A 21,147-nucleotide genomic window follows, 5' to 3' on the forward strand; every position below is an offset into this window, starting at 1 on the left:
TCATGAGGTCCTCTGAGGGCTACTTAGTGCAGAGTTTTTCATGGGCTCAGGTGCAGTTGCCCATGATGCCATTCTTCAGATGCACATGATAAATGTCTCTGGACTGCACAGACATCATGAGGAAGTAGTGATGAAGGTTATGTTGTCATTTTCTTCTATTTAAACATTTTCTTCTCCACTTTTTGTTTGAAGAATATTTCATATCCAGGGTCCCTTGATATCACTTGCATATAAATTTGTTCTATCAAATCCCTTTCACCTCTCGAGAATTCTACTTCAGGGGGTGTTTTTTAGTATTCATCCACCTTGTGGCAGTTCCATTCTCCTCAATATCTATGTTTGGATATAATAAATAAGGTATTTTTTGAAGCAACAAGTTTCCTGGTTTGATCCTGCTGACATTTCCCTTCTTCCTTTAATCTTTTATCTTTCAGTGAGTTAGTCTTTCTATTTTAATGGAAAATTTTGTCAAATTTATTAGTAAAGGTTTATATTCACATCAACAGTGATTGTACCTCCACTAATGCACAGCAGTGGGAATATGCAAATGATCACAGCAATTGCTGTGGACTTGCAAACTAGCATTCTCATTTGTGTGCATCTGCACTCGCTGATTGATACTTGTTTTGTGAATGTACTAAAGTCAAGTCTCCCTTTTTTTTTTAATTTTTTTTCAACGTTTTTATTTATTTTTGGGACAGAGAGAGACAGAGCATGAACGGGCGAGGGGCAGAGAGAGAGGGAGACACAGAATCGGAAACAGGCTCCAGGCTCTGAGCCATCAGCCCAGAGCCCGACGCGGGGCTCGAACTCACAGACCGCGAGATGGTGACCTGGCTGAAGTCGGACGCTTTACCGACTGCGCCACCCAGGCGCCCCAAGTCTCCCTTGTTTTAAAAGAACTCTAGGCCTTCCAAAAAACCAGATGGACAGGATGGTACCTGTTTGAACTGTTTTTAAAATGGAGTCATAACCTAAATTTCTAAAGCAATCCTATTTGTTATGCTTTGTGATGAGGAAACAGAAGGTGAGAAGCTTGTTATTAATTTTTTTTTAAATGGCAGTTGTAGACAGCTCTCAGGAATGGTCTCTTGTCACATTGTAGTTTAGGAAATAAAAAGCAGTAAATTCATAAGAAATTCTGTCTGGAATGATCCAATGATATGCATAAAGACAGGTGCATACACAAACATATAGAACATATATACAAACTCAACATATACACACCTGGATACAAAGATACCTGCATAGAAAGACACACCCCACATCTTTTTTTTTCCCAACTAGAAAAAAAAATTGGAAAGAAAATTAGAGGAAGAGGTCTTCAAGGGTAATTCTGAGGCTATATTCTGGAGCTGCTTCATTTTTCCACACGTTTAAAATTGGGCAGATATCTCCTTGGTGGTAATTTTCATTGAGGCAACAGCTTGGAGAACATAGTCTTTCATTCTAGGAAACTTGTACATTTGGTGCAGAAGCAACATTCTGTTACAGGAAGCTACTGTGCCACCAGAGGCTAGGAATGCTTCCTGGTCAGTCTCCCTTTCACCACAGGACACATTTCAGTCCCTAAAACAGACTTACCCATCCTGAACCAATGTTATCAACAACATTCAGTTTCTCTATTTGGCCATTTGTAAAGCGTTAAATTATACCTTTCTCAGGAGGTGGCTGAATTATTTAACTGATAATTGAATTACTGTAAGTGAATGCACCTTACTCTTATACTTGATGAAATTTAAAAAGAAAACCCTTCATATGAAGGTTTTATATATGAAGATTTCACTTTTGAATATGGCTTATATTAGACTGTCGATAAACAATAACTCTTAAAAAAAAAGCTGTATGAACAGATTGCTCTCCCAGTGGGAATGAACTCCAAATATCAGGGAGAGGGATGACCTAGAATCTTGAAAAGCTGAAACATTCCCAGGAGGAGGCAGATTCTCAGGTATTTTTCTTCTAGTTTTTGCATAGCTTCTCATCCCTGAGAAGTGCACAGTAATGAAATAGGTCAGCATGTGGAGAGATATTAAGGAGGTGTTATCTGCCTTGTGAATCATGTCATTCACTGCTTTATGTTCCCCTAGAAATGGAGGAGAAGCAAGAACTCATTAGAGCAAATCAGACCCAAATTTACAAGCATGTTTTGACTCTTTAGTGATGGATTCAGCCTGGAGCTCTGCTTTAGGTTGGCAGGATGATAGAGGTCAGGGCTGGGGAATGGCAAAGGGGAATCAGCATGCACCCTCTCCTTCTTATACATCATTTATAATTCACCCGTGCTTCAGATGTCTGTCTTTTCATTATACATAATACTGGGTAAGTGTTGTCTGGGATAAAATCAAGCCTGAGTTACAGGTACTGCTTTCAAGGAGCTGGCAGTCAGGAAGGGACAAGGAGAAATTTTAATGTCCACATTTAATTTGAAGGAATATGTGAGTTACGGTTGTGTATATATCTGACTCAGCCTCTGACATTTATCCAAGGGCTTACTATATGAGACACTGTGCCTGGATTATCTCATTTCATTCTTACAAAAATCCAGTGAGATGATTATATAGTAGGTTCCATTTTGCAGATAAGGAAGCTGAAGTAATGAGCACAAGGTCATATACTTTCTCCATATAATGTCTTCTAACTTTTACGTGTTTTGCACACATTTGTCAGAGAAACCTTCTTAATACTGCTTTGATCTGGATTTAACTCCTTACTGACTTTCCCACTCATCTCCAGCTGTTATGGATCTGAGACCCTAGTGTCAGAGTCCTACTTTGCTGCGTTGTTGGCCTCTACTCTCTCACAGGAACCAACAGGTTTTGCCTTCTTCTATTGCTGTTTCTCCATATAACTTAAACTTTCAGGTGTCTGAGCCTTTGCTCCCACCTTGTGAATTCCATGGTTTCTGTGGAATTGGGGTCTAGTCTTCCCGCTTCCACAGGGAGGAAAGGTCAGTCAGCATGGCTATGTCTCTGCCATGGCATCTGCCATTTGTTCAGCCTTTATATCAGGCTGTCCTTTTCCGACATCTTTTCCTGTACCACACGCCATCTTAAGTTGGCTGTCTATGTTAATTTTTTAGGGGTGCCATCACAATGTGCCACAAATGGAGTGGCTTAGACAACAGGAATATACTGCCTTACAGATCTGGAGGATGGAAGTATGAGGTCAAGATGTCAGCAGGGTTGGCTCCTTACAACGACTGTATGGGAGAGGCTGTTCCATGTCTCTTCTCTAGCTTCTGGTTGTGTGCTGGAAGTCTTTGGCTTTCCTTGGCTTATAGAGGCATCGCCTTGATCACTGCTTTCATCTTCACATGATGATACCCTTGTGTGTATGTGTGAATGAAACTCCCTCTTTTGATAAGGATACCTGTGTAGGAGTGCTGAAAACACTGACTCCATCTTTGACCCTCCATCTGACTCATGCCTAAGAAATGACCTCCCTGGTGGTTACCTGTTGCAGGCCTCCAGGAGGTTAACATATGTCGTGACCTGATTGAGGGAAGGTTTGTTCTGCTCTCCCCTAAAGTGGCACATGGAAGCCTCTACCTTAGATAAGTAGTAAAGATCTCTGTCTCACAGTTGGTGCCACTTTGGGTAACTACCCTTTGACCTCACTGTCATCCCCCTCGTTCTATTATGGTCTGGGCAGGGCAGAGAATGGGGGCAGAAAGGAAGCACACAGCTGCCATGGATAGTCCTCTGCCAGTTCTGCCTGTCAGTAAGTTATCTTGAATAAAACTCTACAAACAGTATGGAGTGGCTTGTGTTGTTTTTTGATCTCAAAGTGCCTTCTCAGTCTAGAGTATAATTTACTGTCCCTCCTCCATCTTCTAATAACTAGTCATGTTAGATTAGGATTCACCCTGATGACTTTGTCTTAACTAAATACATCTTCAATGACCCTATTCACACATAAAGTTACATTTAATGTACTGGGGGTTACGACTTCAACAAATGGATTTTGGGGGACACATTTCTACTCATGGCACTGACCCTTTATTTGTGTGGTGATCTGTTATGGCTCCCTCTGATTTACTTTGCAACAACTGATTTCTACATTTTTATACCTTTGTTACTATGGGCAACATCTGGGAACCTCTGAATCATGGTAGGCATTTGAGAGAAGAGAACAGTTAGATCCAATCCTAGGGTGAGTCAAGTCTTTTAGCCCACATCCAAGCAACTGCTTCACAGCTCAGGGCTCAGTTGAAAGCAAAGAACATTCCAAGTTACAATTATTAGAAAGGGATACTTTGCAAAATTCTTTTTTCATGCTGTTTTTTTGCATCTTAATTATAAATTGATGCATTGGGCTCTAAACTGTCTGCAGAGTTACAGCCTAATCATATAAGATGAAGTATGGCTGAATAGTAGAGCTGGAACCAAGGAAAATGTCATTAAATCCTTCCAAATGTCATCAAGACAGTTTTTTGGATCAAATTAGATGGATTAAATGTTTCCTTCCTGCATCTGGAACAAAAGTGCAAAATATAGCTTATCAGTGTCTCTTTGAGTTACCATTTAATTCTACAAACACAACACTTTACCCACATAACCCATCACAGGGCATTCACAATAACATTAGGACTTTGTAGGGACTATAAAATTTGGCCTGTTAAACCAATGAGATATTTTTAGCTTTTGTGGGATGTCACTGTGACTGTGTATAAGAATCGCTTTGTCCTTTTACATTTCAAACCATTTTTAAAGGTTAAGTAGAGAAAAACCTGTTTTTGAGCCAACATTCAGAAAACATTTTAAGATTGTTTTGAGGTTTTTTTAGCTAACTTGTACAAATCTGCTCTGATTCCAAATCCAATGGAATCTCATTCAGTATTTACTAGTAATTAGAAATAAATAATATTTTAAAATGCCAAAGGAATAAAAAATGGGAAAGAATGAGAGTTTTGTCTTTAGAGTAAGTATGTTAAGATTATAAAGTAAAAGTCCAAAGTTTGTAGGTAATTGGTAGAGAATGAGGACTAAATAGACTTTTAACTACCTTTAATTTTAACCTTTTGTATTTTTTTTCCTTGTTCTGTTATTTGCTATGGAACTATGGAAAGTATTTGAACTTTTAGGTGCGCTGAATCAATCCAGTCCCCCACTTACCTGTAGAAAATCACTGAAATTGTTGGTCAAAATGCTAAGGACTAACTACCTTGTTTTAAACATAATTTAAAAAGTCAAGCTTCTATTTTGAAATATCAGTATCTTAGATTTAGGTTCCACTAATACCATTTATTCCCATGAGTGCCAATTGTTTTAATCAGAGCTTCCCAATACTTTATTAAATTTAGCTGAAGTTGGTCTACAGAGCAGTTTGGGAGATTTTGACATTTGCTGTCAGAGATTTAAGGTGTCACTATGACAGGGACATGAAAAGTTGGCAACACAGACAGAAATAGGCAGTGGCTTTTAAGCTTTTGTGTCAAAAGAAACCAAGCTAATAATATTGGAAAATAATGGGTATGAGAAGAGGATTAGGGGAAAGGAGATCATAGCATAAGTAGATAAGGACACCCTGGAAAAATGACAAAGGGCTGAGGGAACTTCCACAGAACAAGACAGGACAGAAGTCTTAGAGGAATGCAAAATGACATATCATGTGACTTTATGAAAAACAATGTCTGAGATTATTATAATTTTAAAAGTTTTCATACATTCAATTAATAATGAAAAGATTTAAGTACTGTTTACAATTATAGAAAAGTAAGTAGTCCTTTTTTTTCCATTGTTATTGAAATGAGTGCAAGATACCACATTTCTCCCAAGTTGCAAAGTGTCTCTTCAGAATATAAATGGGCTGTTCAGCAGTCATTTAAAACTTTTCAATTGCAGAAGAGAGGGGAGAAAACAAGGAGAAATTCAGAATTGATAAAATGTCATGAGGAAGATGAAGACAGGGAGACAAAAATTTCCCAAAGGCATGTTTTAGTCAGGGAAAAAAGTCATGTCCTTTAAACAACTTTTTATGATTTTTTATTATAATTCATGATTTAAAAATAATTGTTAGCTATTAAAGGTTCTTTGGGACATGTTTTGTATCTTTTCTATCAAATTTTATTATCTTGTAGTATATTCTGTACTCAGTATTTAAAAAGCAAATTCTTTAACATAGATTTTCCTTAGATTTCTCACCTATAAATGTAGGTAATACATTTATACCTGTTAGTTTGATTGAATGGATTGTTAACTTAAAAAAGCTTCAACACAATAAATACTCATTGAGGAATGTGGGTTCGCTATTGCTATCCATAACAATGAAGTAATTTTTGTATGAATTAAATGAACAGAAAATATTGCCACCTTGTTCTAAATTGAATGTGATAGTTTGTGTGTATGTGATAGCATCATTTGTATTTTGGGTTGTTTGAGGATGTAGTAAAGACATTTTAAACCTGTACTTTAAAATTTTAATGCAGTACCTCGTCTAAAAATGATTTTCTAACTGTCATCTTTTGTGTATTTTAAAGGCTGTTTTACAATGCAGTGTATATCAAAGGTAGTTTGAAAAGGCCTCTGTAGGAATATGATAGTGAGAGAAATGTAAGGAAATATATAAATATGCACACAGATATACACACAAGTGCACACACACACACACACACACACACACACACACAAGAAACTACTAAAATATCTCACCACTAACAATGTCTTTTTACCTTTAAATATTTTTTTAGTCTATTTTTAAAACAACTATTTGAATAGTGGTAAAAATTCATTGGTAAAGGCAGTCATGTTTGTTGTGCCAAAAAAGTTTGAGGTAGAATTTTTGATTCTGAGCTCCTCTAGGATAAAGATTAGATGTTACTCATCTAGAATATTCCCTGGCTCATAGTAGGCACTAAATACATTATAAATCAATCCATCAATCAATGAATCAATCAACTGGTACATGAATAGAAGAATTAAAAGCAAAAAGCTAGAAAAGAAGAGAACAGTACATATCCTAACTTTCCCACCAATTGTTTTTCTTTTTACTACTTTGACAGGGAGATCTTGGGGTGATGTATTTTTAGAATTCTGAGAAACTGTTTTGTAAGCACAAAACATGTCACGCTGAAGAGTATAGTGATATTTGGCAGCTTAGAAGCCTGGTGTACTTTGATACTTTGAATGAAAGGGTTCTGAAAAGCAAATCTAAGCCCACAGTCACAGAGCAAATCAAAAGGCTGTAAGAGGGAGGACTCAATAAAAAGAAAACACACATTTAATTATTTTTTAAAAAAATATTAGACTATATGTTAAAAATATAGACTACGTATGTAAATCTTAGAATATAATCCCTAGGATGGCAGAGACATTCTTCACCCTTCTGATCTTGGCCGCTACATAGCATCATGCGTGTATTTTTTTTATTACTTCGGTTTTTGTTGAATGACCTAATGAATTAATTAATGATACTGCAAAAGGTTAAGGAGTTAGGAGTCTATAGGCTGATAGAAAAAAGGATTGATGTTAGTAAATTCAAGTTTGTGCACAGAAAGATATGAAAGGCGCTGGGTGGATATGAAGGAAGAGTAAAAAGTTTACAGATTCCAAGGGTAAGTGAGCAGCATTGGGTATGGAAAGCGGTCTTTAGCTAAAGGTTTGTCCATATTGAGGCTCATTTTCTCTAACTAAAAAGTGTTTAAGCAATTTGGGAGAAAGGGAAAATTTAAAAATCACGGCGAAAGCAAGTTATGTATTATGTTCCTCTGCAGACCTCATAAAAGAGCAATTTACTCTTGCATGTTCTCTAAATGTTTGTAAAAGAGAATGTTTTATGGGCAGACAGATTTTAGATTCTTTCCCATCTCTGAATCTTAACTAATTCACTTAAAAAACAAGAAAGCTTTGTATACCTGGCAAACTAAAAAGTCTTTTCTGCCGCGGGGGTCTTATGATTGGGAGATTTGAGTTCTGGGTTGGTCATTTTTAAAATTAACATAACTGAAAAAGCCATTAAGAGAAAGCAATTAGAACTCAAGTAAAGGCAAGACTAGTCAGATCTCAATTTCTCTACACTCTAGGCTTAACTCACTGGAAATGACTCAGTGGCAATACCACAGACTGGCAAGTGACAACAGTTATATTATGGTCAAGAAATTGGGGCTGTTTCCTTCCACGATGAACAGTTTTCACCTCAAGTTTGCAGCTTCACAGTAAATAGATAATATCATCATTAGTATATGTAATAAGAATAAAAACCATAAAGATGTGGGGCTTTGAAGAATATTGGACTGATACTTTTGTTTTGCAGATAAGTATAAGAAGGATAAATGTCTTATTCAAGGTCACAAAGCTAGTCCAGGACAGAAATGTGAATAAAATTTAGGGTTCCTGATTTCTTTATATAGCACACTTTTACTATATTATATACAAAAAACAAACAAACAAAAAGTTGCATATGTGGACAAAAAGAGAAGGATTTAGTTGAGGTAAGTCTTCAAATAGGTTTAAATCAAGCCATTTATTGGAAATTCTAATTTTATGAGAACAGTCCTGATTATCACTATATCTTCAATGAGTTGCAGAGAATCTGGCACTTGGTGGGTCATCACCATATAAATTTTCAGATGTGATTTATATATAATAATTTGCGCAGATTTACACACTCAGTTTAATGAATTTTAGCTATTTTATGCACCCATGTACAGAACATTACCGTGTACATGTAACTGTGTATAGAATACAAATATTCTATATATGAGTCCTTTGTCAGATATATGCACTATGAAAATGTTTTCTCAGTCTGTGTCTTGCCTATACTTTTTCTTCACAATGTCATCTACCCTATCCCAGAAAGTTCCCTCATGTTATTTATGGTCAATCTCCTCTTCATTCTCTCCACCCGTAGATGTGATCGCTCTTAAATTTCTATCACTGTAGATTAGTTTTGTATATTCTTGGAATAATATAAATAATTAAGTCATATTTTTGTGGTTGGTTTTTCACTCCTCATAATGTTTCCGAAATTCATTTATGACTTTGCCTGTATCAATAGTTTCTTCTTTTATATTATATAGCAGTATTTATTGCATGACTATAACACATTTTGTTTATTCATTCTCCTGTTATTGGGCATTTGTGTAATTATGAATATGGAAGTTGCTATGAACATCCTTTTACAGTTCTTTTGGATATTCTGAACACATTTTCATGTATTTGTTGCCATTTGTATTTCTTCTTTGTGAAGTATATATTGAAGTCATTAACCATTTTGTCATTGGGTTTGTCTTTTTATTATTTGTCCTTTTCTTATTGCATTATAGGATTTCTCTAATATTCTGCATGTAAGTTCTTTGTCAAATGGATATATTATTTTTCTGATGTTTATTTATTTATTCTGAGAGAGAGAAAGAGACACTCTGAGACGGGGGAAGGGCAGAGTTAGAGAGAGAAAGATAAAGAAAGAAGAAGAAGAAGAGAGAGAGAGAGAGAGAGAGAGAGAGAGAGAATTCTAAATAGGCTACACTCTGAGAACAGAGCCTGACATGGGGCTTGTTCTCATGACTGTGAGATCATGATGTGAGTCAAAATCAAGAGTTGGACACTTAACCGACTGAGCCACCCAAGTGCCCCTCAAATGGATATGTTATGAAAACTTCCTTACAGTCTGTTTTTTGAGTATTTCTTAATGTTTACTTTAATGAGATACAAATTTTAATTTTGATGAAGTTTAACTGATCGTATGTTTTCTTTTAGAGTTACTGATTTGTGCATTGTGGAATTCATCTTTGTCTACTCCCTAGGTTACAGAAATATTCTTATTTTTCTTCTGTGCTTTACGAATTGAAGTCTAAGATTCATCTCAAATTAAATATTTTATTTATGGAGTATAAGAGTTGAGTTGTTCCGCTTATTAAAAGACTTTTCTTTCCTCCAATGAATGAACGTGATACCTTATCTGAAGATTAATTGACTTTATATGTGCGGGATTATTTTTGGACTTTGTTATTTTCTAATGATCTATATGTTAATTCTTTAAGTAAATTATTACACTCTGTTGCTTACTGTAGCTTTGTAATAAATCTTGGAAGTAGATAGTGTTAAGTCATTTAACTTTCTTTAAAAGATTGTTTTGACTATCCTAAATCCTTATTTTGATCCAAATTTTAGAATGAGCTTGTCAATTATCTTCAAAATAGCCTGATAGGTATTACATTAAATTAAAAGAGAAAAAATATCCTTAATGTATTAATACACAGGCACAGCTCTTCATTTATTGGAGTCTGTTACATTTCTCAACAATGTTTTATCATTTCATTGTGGAGATGTTGCATATTTTTAGTAGATTGTTTATGTATTTAGTATTTCTAATGATGTGAACTATTTTACTTTTTCCTAATATTATTGCTCGTGTATAGAAACACTTCTGATTTTTTGTGAGTTTGAATTCTACAGTGTGACTGAATTTACTTAGTTCTGGCCTTTTTGTAGATTCTATGAAGGTTCTCTCTATATATAATTATTTTGCTTGCAATTACACAGTTTTAATTCTTTTATAACATTAAGCTTTTATTTATTTTCCCTACCTCATTGTACAGAAGGGAAACTCTAGGAAAAGACAAAATAGAAATGATGAGAGAGGACATTCTTCTTTGGGAGAGTTGTGGAAAGGCCGTATTTCTACATCTACTGAGCTGATTATATGCTGTTTTGAATTATTCTGTTAGTATGGTGAAATATGTTAATATATTTTTTAAAAAATGTTGAACCACATTTACATACCTGAGGTAAAATCCATCTGTTCATGATGTATCACTGTGTGTGTGTATGTGTATTTGTACTCAGTGTCTTTCTGTTTTTAAGATTTTGCATCTGTGATCATATTAGATCTTGGTCTTTAGTTTTTTTCTTATATTTGCCAAGTTTTGGTATTGACTATATTAGTTAAAAAGTGTTTCTTCCTCCTTCAGTATCTGAAAGAACTTATGTAGAATTGGTATTATACCTTACTTAAACATTTGATAAAATTTCAATAAAAACATTTAAGCCCATAATAACTCTGTTGGAAAGTTTTTGATTATGAACTCAATTTATGTTGCAGTTATGTGCTATTTAGTTTTCCTGTTTCTTATGATATCAGTTCAGATAAGTATATTGTTCAAGGAATGTGTCCGTTTTATCTAACTTGTAGAATGTATTGGTATAAATCCTTTTATTTTTTTGTACAATCTCTAGTAATGTCCCTTTTCATTCTTGATGTCATTTGTATTTTCTCTTTTTTCTTAATAAGTCTTGTTTAGAAATTTGTCAAGTGTATTCATCTTTTTAATGATTCCATTTTCAACATTTTGATACCTGTTGTTTGTTTTATATTTTGTTGTTTTCTGTTTTTGTCTTCATTATTTTTTTGTATTTACTTTGGGCTGAATTTGTTGTTTTGTCTAGCTTCTAAGTAGAAATTTTGGGGGTGCCTGGGTGGCTCAGTCATTTGGGCATCTGACTCTTGGTTTGGCTCGGGTCATGACCTCTCAGTTTGTGGGTTAGAGCGCCACATTGGGCTTTGTGCTGATGGTGCAGAGCCTGCTTAGAATTCTCTGTCTGTCTTCCTCTCTGCCCTTCCCCTGCTCTCTCTCTTTCTCTCTCAAAAAATAAATAAACCAAAAAAAATTTTTTTAAATAAAATAAAGTTGAAGTGTTGGTTACTTATTTAAAAATAATTCTTCTTTTCTGCTATAAACATTTAAGCTATAAATACCCCTGGTGCAGTTTTAGTGAACCACACAGATTTTTATGTACTATGTTTTTATTGTAATTCATCTTGTACTCTTTTATAATTTTCTGTTTGATTTCTTTTTCATCCTATAGGTTATTTAAAAATTTGTTATTAAATACAGCTTTTAAAAATTATTTTCTAATTTGATACCATTGTATCCATAGGATATATTCCATATGATTTTAATTATTAAGCATGTTTGAGACTTTTTTTATAAGTAGTAGGTAGTCTGTTTTGGTGGATAATTCATGCGTACCTGCAAAGACTGTACAGCTGTTGGGATAGACCTATATATATACAGTTGTTGGGTGATGGTTATATAAAAACTCTGGACACAAAGGTGTACTTGTCATCTCCATATAATCTGTGAAGTTTGCTTCGTGTATTTTCAAATCTCTTTTATTGGGTACATTCACTTTTGGAATTGTTATGACTTCTTGATGAATCAGCGTCTTTACAATTAGGAAATATTTCTTTATTTCTCCAGTAATATTCTTTCTCTTGAAATCACCTTCGTCTGAAATTAAGATGTCCAACCAATTTCTCAATCTTAGTGTTTAAATAGTATCTTTAACACAATATATCTTAATCATAAAATTATGTCTTAATCTTAGTATTTTAGTGGTATTGTTTTTTACACATTTACTTTCAACTTCTCTCCCTTTGCACATAAAATGCATAAAATTGTGTCTTTTTAATATAATCTTATTATCACTGACTTTTACTGGGATGTTTTGTTTATTAGCATTTAATGTATAATTATTAATATAGTTTTGTTTTAATCTCCTGTCTTCATGTTTGGTTTTTCTTTATCTCATTTAATAACATCTCTGTTTTTCTTTCCTTCCATCTTTGAGTTATATCACATTTTTTTAAATTTCATTTTCACTCCTACTTTTGGTATTTAGATTTATAGCTTTGTGTTGTAATTTTATGTTTATATAGAGCAGTGATGTCTAAAATAACTTAACTGATGGAAATCTCCTCTATCTGTTCAATCAAACATGGTGGCCACCAGGGATATGTAGTTACTTCGCACTTGAAATGTGGCTAGTGTAACTTTAGGAGCTGAATTTTTAATTTTATTCAATTTTTATTAATTTCTACCTAAATTTAAATATCAACATGTAGCCACTGACTACCCTTGTGGGAAATATAGGCTTAGAGTTTACAATATGAATCTTAGACTCATTGCAGTGTACACTCAAATAATCTTATGCTATAACACATGCAGTTTAGTGGGGGTTTTTTTGCTCTCTTCCTCCCCTTTGTGCTCTTGATTTTGTATATTTTAGTTCTATACTACATATGCTAACAATCTCTAAATACATTCGGTATTGTTATTACTTTTCTGTTTTTTAAAGTGTATTTATTTATTTTGAGAGAGTGAGAGAGAGAGAGTGGAGAGGCAGAGAGCGAGGGGGAGAGAGAAAAGGTGGGGGAGGAGAAGAGAGGGAGGGTGACAGAATCTCAAGCAGGCTCCAAAGAGTCAGCCTGAAGCCCAAGGAGGGCTTGAACCAAGAGATCATGACCTGAGCAACAATCAAGAGTCTAACACTTAACTGACTGAGCCACCCAGGTGCCCCTTTTATTGCTTTTATTTTAAATGCTCTGCAACCTTTCAAAAATATACATAGACTTAAATACAGATATAGACTGAAAGGTCTTTTATATTCTCCCAGGTATTTACTATATTTTATGCCTTTCATTCATTCTTGCAGATCTGCGGTTCCATTTGGTATCAGTTCTCTTTAGCTGAGTGTCTTGTAGTATGTTGCTGCTGAGGTAAATTCCCTAAGGTTTTGTTCTCTGAAATTACTTTATTTTCCCCCTTTTTTTGAAGAAGAGATAGATCTATATACAACACTCCTAGGTTGACTTCTGGTGTTTTGCACTTTTTATTATTGCCTTGTGCAATAATACATTGTGCAATTATTTTTAGTGGAAAATAAACCATCATGCACGTTGTTCCATTGAAGATAGTCTATTTTTTACGGACTCATTTTAAATTATTAAAATTTGTTTTCAGCAATTTAACTATGAAGAGGTGTGTTTTGCTTTGTCGCACTCTGCATGGGGTCCACTGAATATCAGATATGTGTTAACACCTTTCAATCATTTTGAATTATTCTCTGCTCTGTTTCTTTAAATACTTTTTTTTATCCTTTTCTGTATCTTCTTTTTCTACAGTAATCGTGGGTTTGATATTGTCCTTCAGATCTCAAACACTTCTCTATTTTTAAAAATTATTTATTTATTTTACTATATATGTATAGTTATTTTTTTCAGCTTTTTTTAATATATGAAAATTGTTGTCAAATTAGTTTCCATACAACACCCTATATTTTATATATATATATATATATATATATATATATATATATATATACACACACATATAGCTTTAGTTTTGATATCTTCTATTGATTTCTTTTGTTTATTTTAAACATGAAATTTATTTAAACAACAAAATGCTTGACGTGAGTGGAAAACTATCTAGGATTTATTTCCTTTAGAGTAATTTGTTCCTATTTAAGACAGATCACCCTACATGTTACAGCTATGTACAAAAATGTTATGAAATATTCCTTGGGTTTATAGTGATAAATGTAAAGCATTAAAATTCTCTAATCAAACAGAGTATGCAAGTTTTTATATTGTTCTTTTTTGTTTTCTTATGAGAGCAAAAATAGCTTACTAACACATGAAAATAAGAGCTGAATGTGCATGTCACGGATGGAGATTTTTTCCATATCCGTGGCATTTCCCCAATATTTTTCCCCATCCCATCTCATTTTGGTATTGATCAAAATATATCGTTGGTCATTAAGTTAAAAACTGCAATATGCTCATGTACATACACACAAGTTACTTTATGTGCAGCAAAGGAATGGGGAAGGGGAAAATGAAAGAATAGAGAAAACTACACTTTAGTTGTCAGGATGTGGTGGAACCAGACAGTGATTTTCTTTCTTTCTTTCTTTTTTTATTTTTTAAAAATGTTTTTAAATGTTTTTATTTGTTTTTGAGTTAGAAACAGAGAGAGTAGGAGAGGGGCAGAGAGAGGAAGACACAGAATCTGAAGCATGCTCTGAGCTCTGAGGTGTCAGCACAGAGCCCAACACAGGGCTTGAACTCACGAGCTGTGAGATTAGGACCTGAGCTGAAGTTGGACATGTAACGACCTGAGCCACCCAGGTGCCCCAAAACTGCAGTTTTCTAGTTGAGGTTGTACTCTTGGTCTGGAGGAAGAGTTCTGGAATAAAGTGGCAGATTCCATTTTTTCGTAAACACCTCCTGTCTGCAGTAGGAACACATCAATTATATCTTTATGCTCCATGTCTAACTGTGCAGGAGTGTTTGTTTCATTGATTGGCTGCTCGTCCCTTTGGCATCTGATCTGCCTCATTGACAAAGCTCATTGACAAGCCCGTTGTTCACAACAGGCTTTCATTAGTTTACTAAATGCACTGTTCCTCTTAATCTTAAATAGCACCACAGAACCATCCTGACCCACCACCTTCGAATGAACATGATCATTGTTCCCACTCTTGACTCCTTCCATGGGCTTTTCATCTGCCATGGTGTGTGCCACATTCTCCTCAGCTGCTGCCTCACAGAGGTACCAGGCCTTCCCTTGAACGAGCACACACAAGGAGTACCAGGAGCGCTATTGACCTGTCTTCAAGGATACTAATTCTTTTCAGATTCCAGTCTGGTGTTAAATTTGTCTAATAAGTGCTTAATCTATGATATTGCATTTTTTAATAGAGAGTTCAATACATTTTTCTTTAATATAATCATGTTTCTGCTAAAATCCACCATCTCTTTATTCATATTGGTCACCTTTTCTACTTGCTCCTTTAGATTTTTTTGTTATTTTATTTAAAATCTCTGATAATTTTGGGGTTCCTGGGTGGCTTAGTCAGTTAAGTGTCTGACTTCAGCTCAGGTCATGATCTCACCATTAGTGAATTCAAGCCCCTAGGTGGGCTTTGTCCTGATAGCTGAGAACTTGGAGCTTGCTTGGGATTCTGTGTCTCCCTCTCTCTCTGCCCCTCCCCCACTCAGACTGTCTCTGTGTCTGTCTCTTTCTCTCTCTCTCTCTCTCTCTCTCTCTCTCTCAAAAATAATAAACAGTAAACATTTTTTAAATCTCTGTTAATTTCAACATCTGGGCCGTCTCTGGGTCTGCTTCTCTCCATGTATTCTCTTTTTGCTGTGATTTACATATTTTATTTGTCATGTAAATTTTATGGCACTAAAGATATTTTGTGTAAGAAAACAGTAGAAATGCGTATAAATCGCATATATGTCTAGAAAACAAAAGTCTATGCTAGAGAGCTAAATAAATCTGGTCTCTAGTTGAGATGTGTTTGGTCTTTGTTGCAGCTTTAGTTTGACCACAGGCTTTAAATGTTTGAAAGTGGAATTAAAATGAAACCCTGCAGATTTGGGGTTGAGCACTAGTGATATCCATAGATCTCAATGCTTCTCTGCCCAAGTCCTTGCTTTTTAAAACATAAAGATCTCTGCTTTTACAGCACTTTCAGCTCTTCATATTTCTAAGGAGTTTTCTTTGCTCTCCTCCAGGCCTACTAAGACTTTGTATGCCCAGGAAGATCTTTCCTCTGCAGAATGCCTTAGAGAAGCCCCACTCAGAACCCTGTTTGTCTGCAGCTCTTCAAAGCTGAAATCTGGAGTTGGAATTCATCCCTCTCTGCTCTCCACTCCTGCCTTCAAGCCTGTGGAGAACTGCCCCTGAGCAGTCAGTAAAGACCCAGGCAGTAGAATTAGTGAGTGAGTGCAGATTCACTCTACAACTACACTAGAGTCTCAGAAGTCAAATATTTCTTGGCAGCCCACATAGAGGCCTTAAAATTTTGTTAAGAAGGAACGCCTAACTGGCTCAGTTGTTGGAGCATTCAATTCTTGATCTCAAGGTCATGAATTGAACCCCACATTGGATGTAGAGATTGCTTAAATAAATAAACTTAAAAAAATCTAACTTTCTTCTTTTGTTAGTATTGTTAAAGAGTCTGCTGATTTCCTGTCTATGGGGAATTTTTTCTTTTCCAGCTAGTCAACCAGGGAGGAGAGTAGATTCATATGTCATATTCTCTCAGGAGTGCCTGGGTGGCTCAGTTGATTGAGTGACTGACTCTTGATTTCAGCTCAGGTCATGATCTCTCAGCTGGCTGTGGAATTGAGCCCCATCTAGGGCTCTGTGCTGAGTGTGGAGCCTGCTTGGGATTCTTATTCTTTCTCTGCCCCCTCTCCTGCTTACGCACACTCTCTCTCTCAAAGTAGAAAAAAGAAATAATAATAAATAAAAAATAAAGATTATTTCAATGTCACTTTTCTTAGGAGTTCAGGAAAATATTCTGTACCTCACATGATTTGTTTTGCTTGGTATGGTGAGAGTTTTACTCTCTTATAATTTCCTAGTTCATAAACAGAGGTGGAATCATCAGTCAACATATTTGCTAATGTGATGAAGGGAAGTAGAAGAGCCGGCTCTCCTGTGTTAAGTTTTCAAATTCTAGATCTTTTCCTAATTTGCTCCTTTCTATATTCTTAAGAAAGTTGTTTTGTTTTTAATTTTTTTAACCATGTCTGTTTCCTCACTTTTAAAAATGGAAGAGTAATAAGACCCAATTTATAATTTTTTTGGTGAGGATTAAATGAGTTATATATAAAAAACTTAGAATGACGCCTGAAACATAGTAAAAATTATATGAATGCCAGTTTTTATTTTTAATTGGAATAGAATTTTCTTCAGAAAGCATAGAATGTGTTCAAAAATCTCATCAAAATAGAGAAAGGATCAAGATAACCCCTCACACACATTTTGTAGAAGATGGAATTAAAAACTACCACCAATTATTAAAACAAAAGATAACTCCATAGAGTAGCGTGTAATCAACCTGAATAACATTTTCAAGTTACTGGTGAGTTAGGTGCTTTATCAGTGGAATCAGGCACTTAATTGAGTGGGGAAGAAAATATGCTGTTACATAAATTAAAATAATTGGAGGGGTAATCATCCCCTTTGGCATTTAGATATACACAATCACTGCTGGTCTGTATACCTCCTGGAGTTGATGAAATACCCTACAGTCAATGCACAGTGGATTCTCTTACCTTTTTTTATGCCCCCCCTCAAGAAGCACTGGCCGACTATGCCTTGTTCTCAGCTCCTGAGATTGTCTATAAATGAAAGAAATAAGCTTCGGAGACCAGATGGAACATCTTTTTTAGCCTCCAATTTTTCTTTTTAATCTCTCTCTCTCTAAAGTATTTGCCTCTTCAAAATCTCTCCTCTTATGTATCATTACCTTTGTGATATCTTCCAGTTACCTTCCTATTTTCCTCCTCTTCATTCATCTCATGTAACTCAAGCCAAAATAACTAAAAATAGTAATAATAATGATAATAATAATAATAGTATGCCATATAATATCTCTTGTAGATTAGGGAGATCAATGCACGATATTCTTTGGTAAGTATATCTTTTTTGTTGCTTTCTGTTTTGGGGGTGGTTGGGTGGCTGTACATGGATCAAACCCAGTAAGTATGTCTTTTTATTAATAATTATTTTATTAATAATTATTCAAAACTCCACAACTGTGGGAACATATCGATAATGAAAAGGGGTTTTAAAAGTTAAAAACAAAACAAAACAAAAACCCCAGAATCATCTAAATTAGGTCTAACCTGTCAAAATTGCAATCTGGAAAAACCGTGACTCTGATCCACAAACTCTTGAGAGACAGTCTCAGCTCTGTTTTCTTAGGTCTTCTCAGGCTACACTGGGTCTCTCCAATTACCAAAAATGTGATCAGCAGCAACGTTAGCATGTTTACTACCATTGGGAGTATTGAAACACTCTTTCTCTCAGACTCATTCTCCTCTAATACCCCTAAACAATATACAACTCTGCCTAGCACTCTCAGTCTGTCTCTTTCAAAGAAACACACACCCAATGCTGAAAATAATGCAATACATCTATTCTGATGCACTTTTAGATCCTGTGACTGCTGGTTCAGGGAGATATTTTTAGACAAGGGGCTCTTCCAGTATAAACAACAACTTATATATAAGTCTGGCTCCATTCCTAATGAATTTGCCAAGAAACAAGGGTTTTCAGGATGTTGTATATACATTTTCTGAAGGAAAAATTGAAAGTGGGCAACCTGTACTCCTTCCCATCTGCTTCTCTGCACTCTGCTAGGCGAGCAACCAATATCGGTCATAAGGTCTGTTCCACCTACCCTACTGGTAGATTGTTTTCTCTTTGCCTTGTTTTCAAGGTTGATACTCTGAGCCAAACAGGCAGGCAGCTGTGGAGGACAGGAGCACAACTCTCAAATTCTTTAGCTAATTGCCAAAGGCAGCTGAGTTCAGGAGTCCCACCTGTTAGTGAGCAGCCAATTATTTATATGCTTATAAATCACCTTTTAAATATTAACAAGCCCTAATAAACCTTCGCTACTGATTACCATAGTAACTGACCATGTCACAAAGGAGAAGGAGACTATTGACATACAGACAATGGGTCAGTGGCCCTGTATCTCCTGGGATTGCCATTTTTACTCCTTCACATGAAACTATTATGTATAAGAACAACCAAAAATCACGATTAAGGGAGCATAGGACATGATGAAATGCCTGTTTCTCTTCTCCAGCCCAGGGAGTCTAAAGGGAATAGAATGGGTCCAACTCTCCATAAGCTATGGGAGCAAGCTGCCCGAACTTGTTAAGTGGAAGTTCCTATCTATAGCCATACAGCTGCTCTACTTAGGCTACCCGGTATCAGATATTTTATTTCCCAAAGCTTCCTGGGCTGCTGGGTTCCACCAGTCTAAAGAGATTTCCCTAATGCAGTTTGTTGTTGCAAATAGGTAAGATGCTACTTGTGGGATGCTCAGTAATATTTAGTGAGATGCAAGAAATGGTTTCAGATGAAAAAGAACAGATTTTTGCTCACAGCAAAGTGAAGGTACTTTCTCTCTTCTTTTAAAAGCACAGTGAGAAGGCAACCACCCGTGACCCAAAACTCTTTTTATAGTAGAGAAAGAAACCACCTTCTGCCTTGAACTGTTTTTTTCTAAACTAGATATAGGGAAGCTCACCACAAGTGGTATGGAGTATGAAATGACAGCTCAAAGAAGCTGATGGTTTCAGGGCATTAGTGAATAGTGACCTAATCAAGCAATAGAGAAATGTGATTGTAATCATTTTGCCATGACTGACCCAGAAATGGCTTTTACCATGATTTCTGAGAGATACTAGTGTTCAATAGAAAATTGAATTGACCATACTATAGAGAAGTTCCTTACCCTTCAGCAGGTATTCAAACTGATACCTTTAACCTCCAAGCTGCCTACTCTAGGGCAAAGAGCATGAGCTTTAGATTAGGATTTCTTAGTGTCACTACCATTTATGTGCCTCCCCCCGCTGAAGGATCAAAGAAATGGATGTAGGTCTTCACAAATTGTTAGATTTTGATGACAGTTATGCTGCCTGTTGTGGGGATATATTGTCCCCTCTACCTTGGGTGTTCCCTGAATTGTTTTTATTATGAAGGGAGTAGGGATGCAGAAGCTGAATGAGATTTGTTTTATATATCTATATATCTTTTATATACCTAACTGGATGTATGTATATGTTATGTTGGAGTTATGGAATGATGGGAAACTTGCCTTCTCCTGCCACTGTTACTTTCTAGGGATAGCATCTACTTCATGTTTGGCTCCTACTGGTCCTTTTTCCAATCTTCTATACCCACTAGACTGAATATTCAGATAGAGATTTAGAGTCTCTACAAAGGTGCAGAGATGAAATCAAGTCTTGGGTAGTATATTACAGAGAGTTGTTCACCAAATGAAATATTGTAGTATGCCTAGGGTGACTATATGAATAAAAATCCAGCGGGAGAGAAAATGTAGGACTGATGAGAGGTCAAGGGTGGATCAGTTATGTTGAAAATGCTGTCAAAATTAAAGGCTGCAAAGAATGCCTAGATGAAAGGGCAATCAACCATGTGGATTGTAGAGAAAAGTTTATAAAGGAACTTAAGGCCCATTGGTCTTCTTCCATCAGGATGGTGGTGAGGTTGGCAAGGTGAAGGAGTAATTTGTAAGTGTATGCATGACTGATTTAAGAAGAACCAAGTCACTTGAAATACCAAGGGAAAGCAGGCAAATCACCCATGTAGATAGGGATTTAACACCCTCACTCCCCAGGCCTCCTCTTCATTTGGAGTGGTCAAGTGGAAAAGGTGGAAACAAAAACAGGACTCCAACCCCACTTGTGCTTCTGAATAGGTCTTAGACATTGGCCAAGTTGTTTCTCATTTTGGGCTCCTAGATTTTGAGCCCCTCTCTATGTACTTTATAAGGATATATGAGCCCATACCAATATAATTAA

At 35.7% G+C, this 21,147-nt stretch overlaps 1 protein-coding gene across 1 annotated transcript in view; it reads right to left on the minus strand.

Moving 5' to 3' along the window:
- The window catches only part of LOC124527229 (small ubiquitin-related modifier 2-like), a 66,964-nt gene extending 51,666 nt beyond the window's left edge, over nucleotides 1–15,298 (minus strand). The window contains exons 1-2 of the mRNA XM_047100439.1: nucleotides 15,146–15,298; nucleotides 14,951–15,061 (exon numbers count right to left, since the gene is read on the minus strand). Of these exons, the coding sequence (XP_046956395.1) occupies nucleotides 14,951–15,061; nucleotides 15,146–15,298 (264 nt within the window). The remainder of the gene's footprint in view (nucleotides 1–14,950; nucleotides 15,062–15,145) is intronic.
- Between the last annotated feature and the right edge of the window lie 5,849 nt (nucleotides 15,299–21,147).

The sequence above is a fragment of the Lynx rufus genome, unplaced genomic scaffold (assembly GCF_022079265.1).
Source record: "Lynx rufus isolate CCGP_SWC_20201006 ecotype Redwood Valley unplaced genomic scaffold, mLynRuf1.p SCAF_5, whole genome shotgun sequence".
Classification (NCBI taxonomy): Eukaryota; Metazoa; Chordata; class Mammalia; order Carnivora; family Felidae; genus Lynx; species Lynx rufus.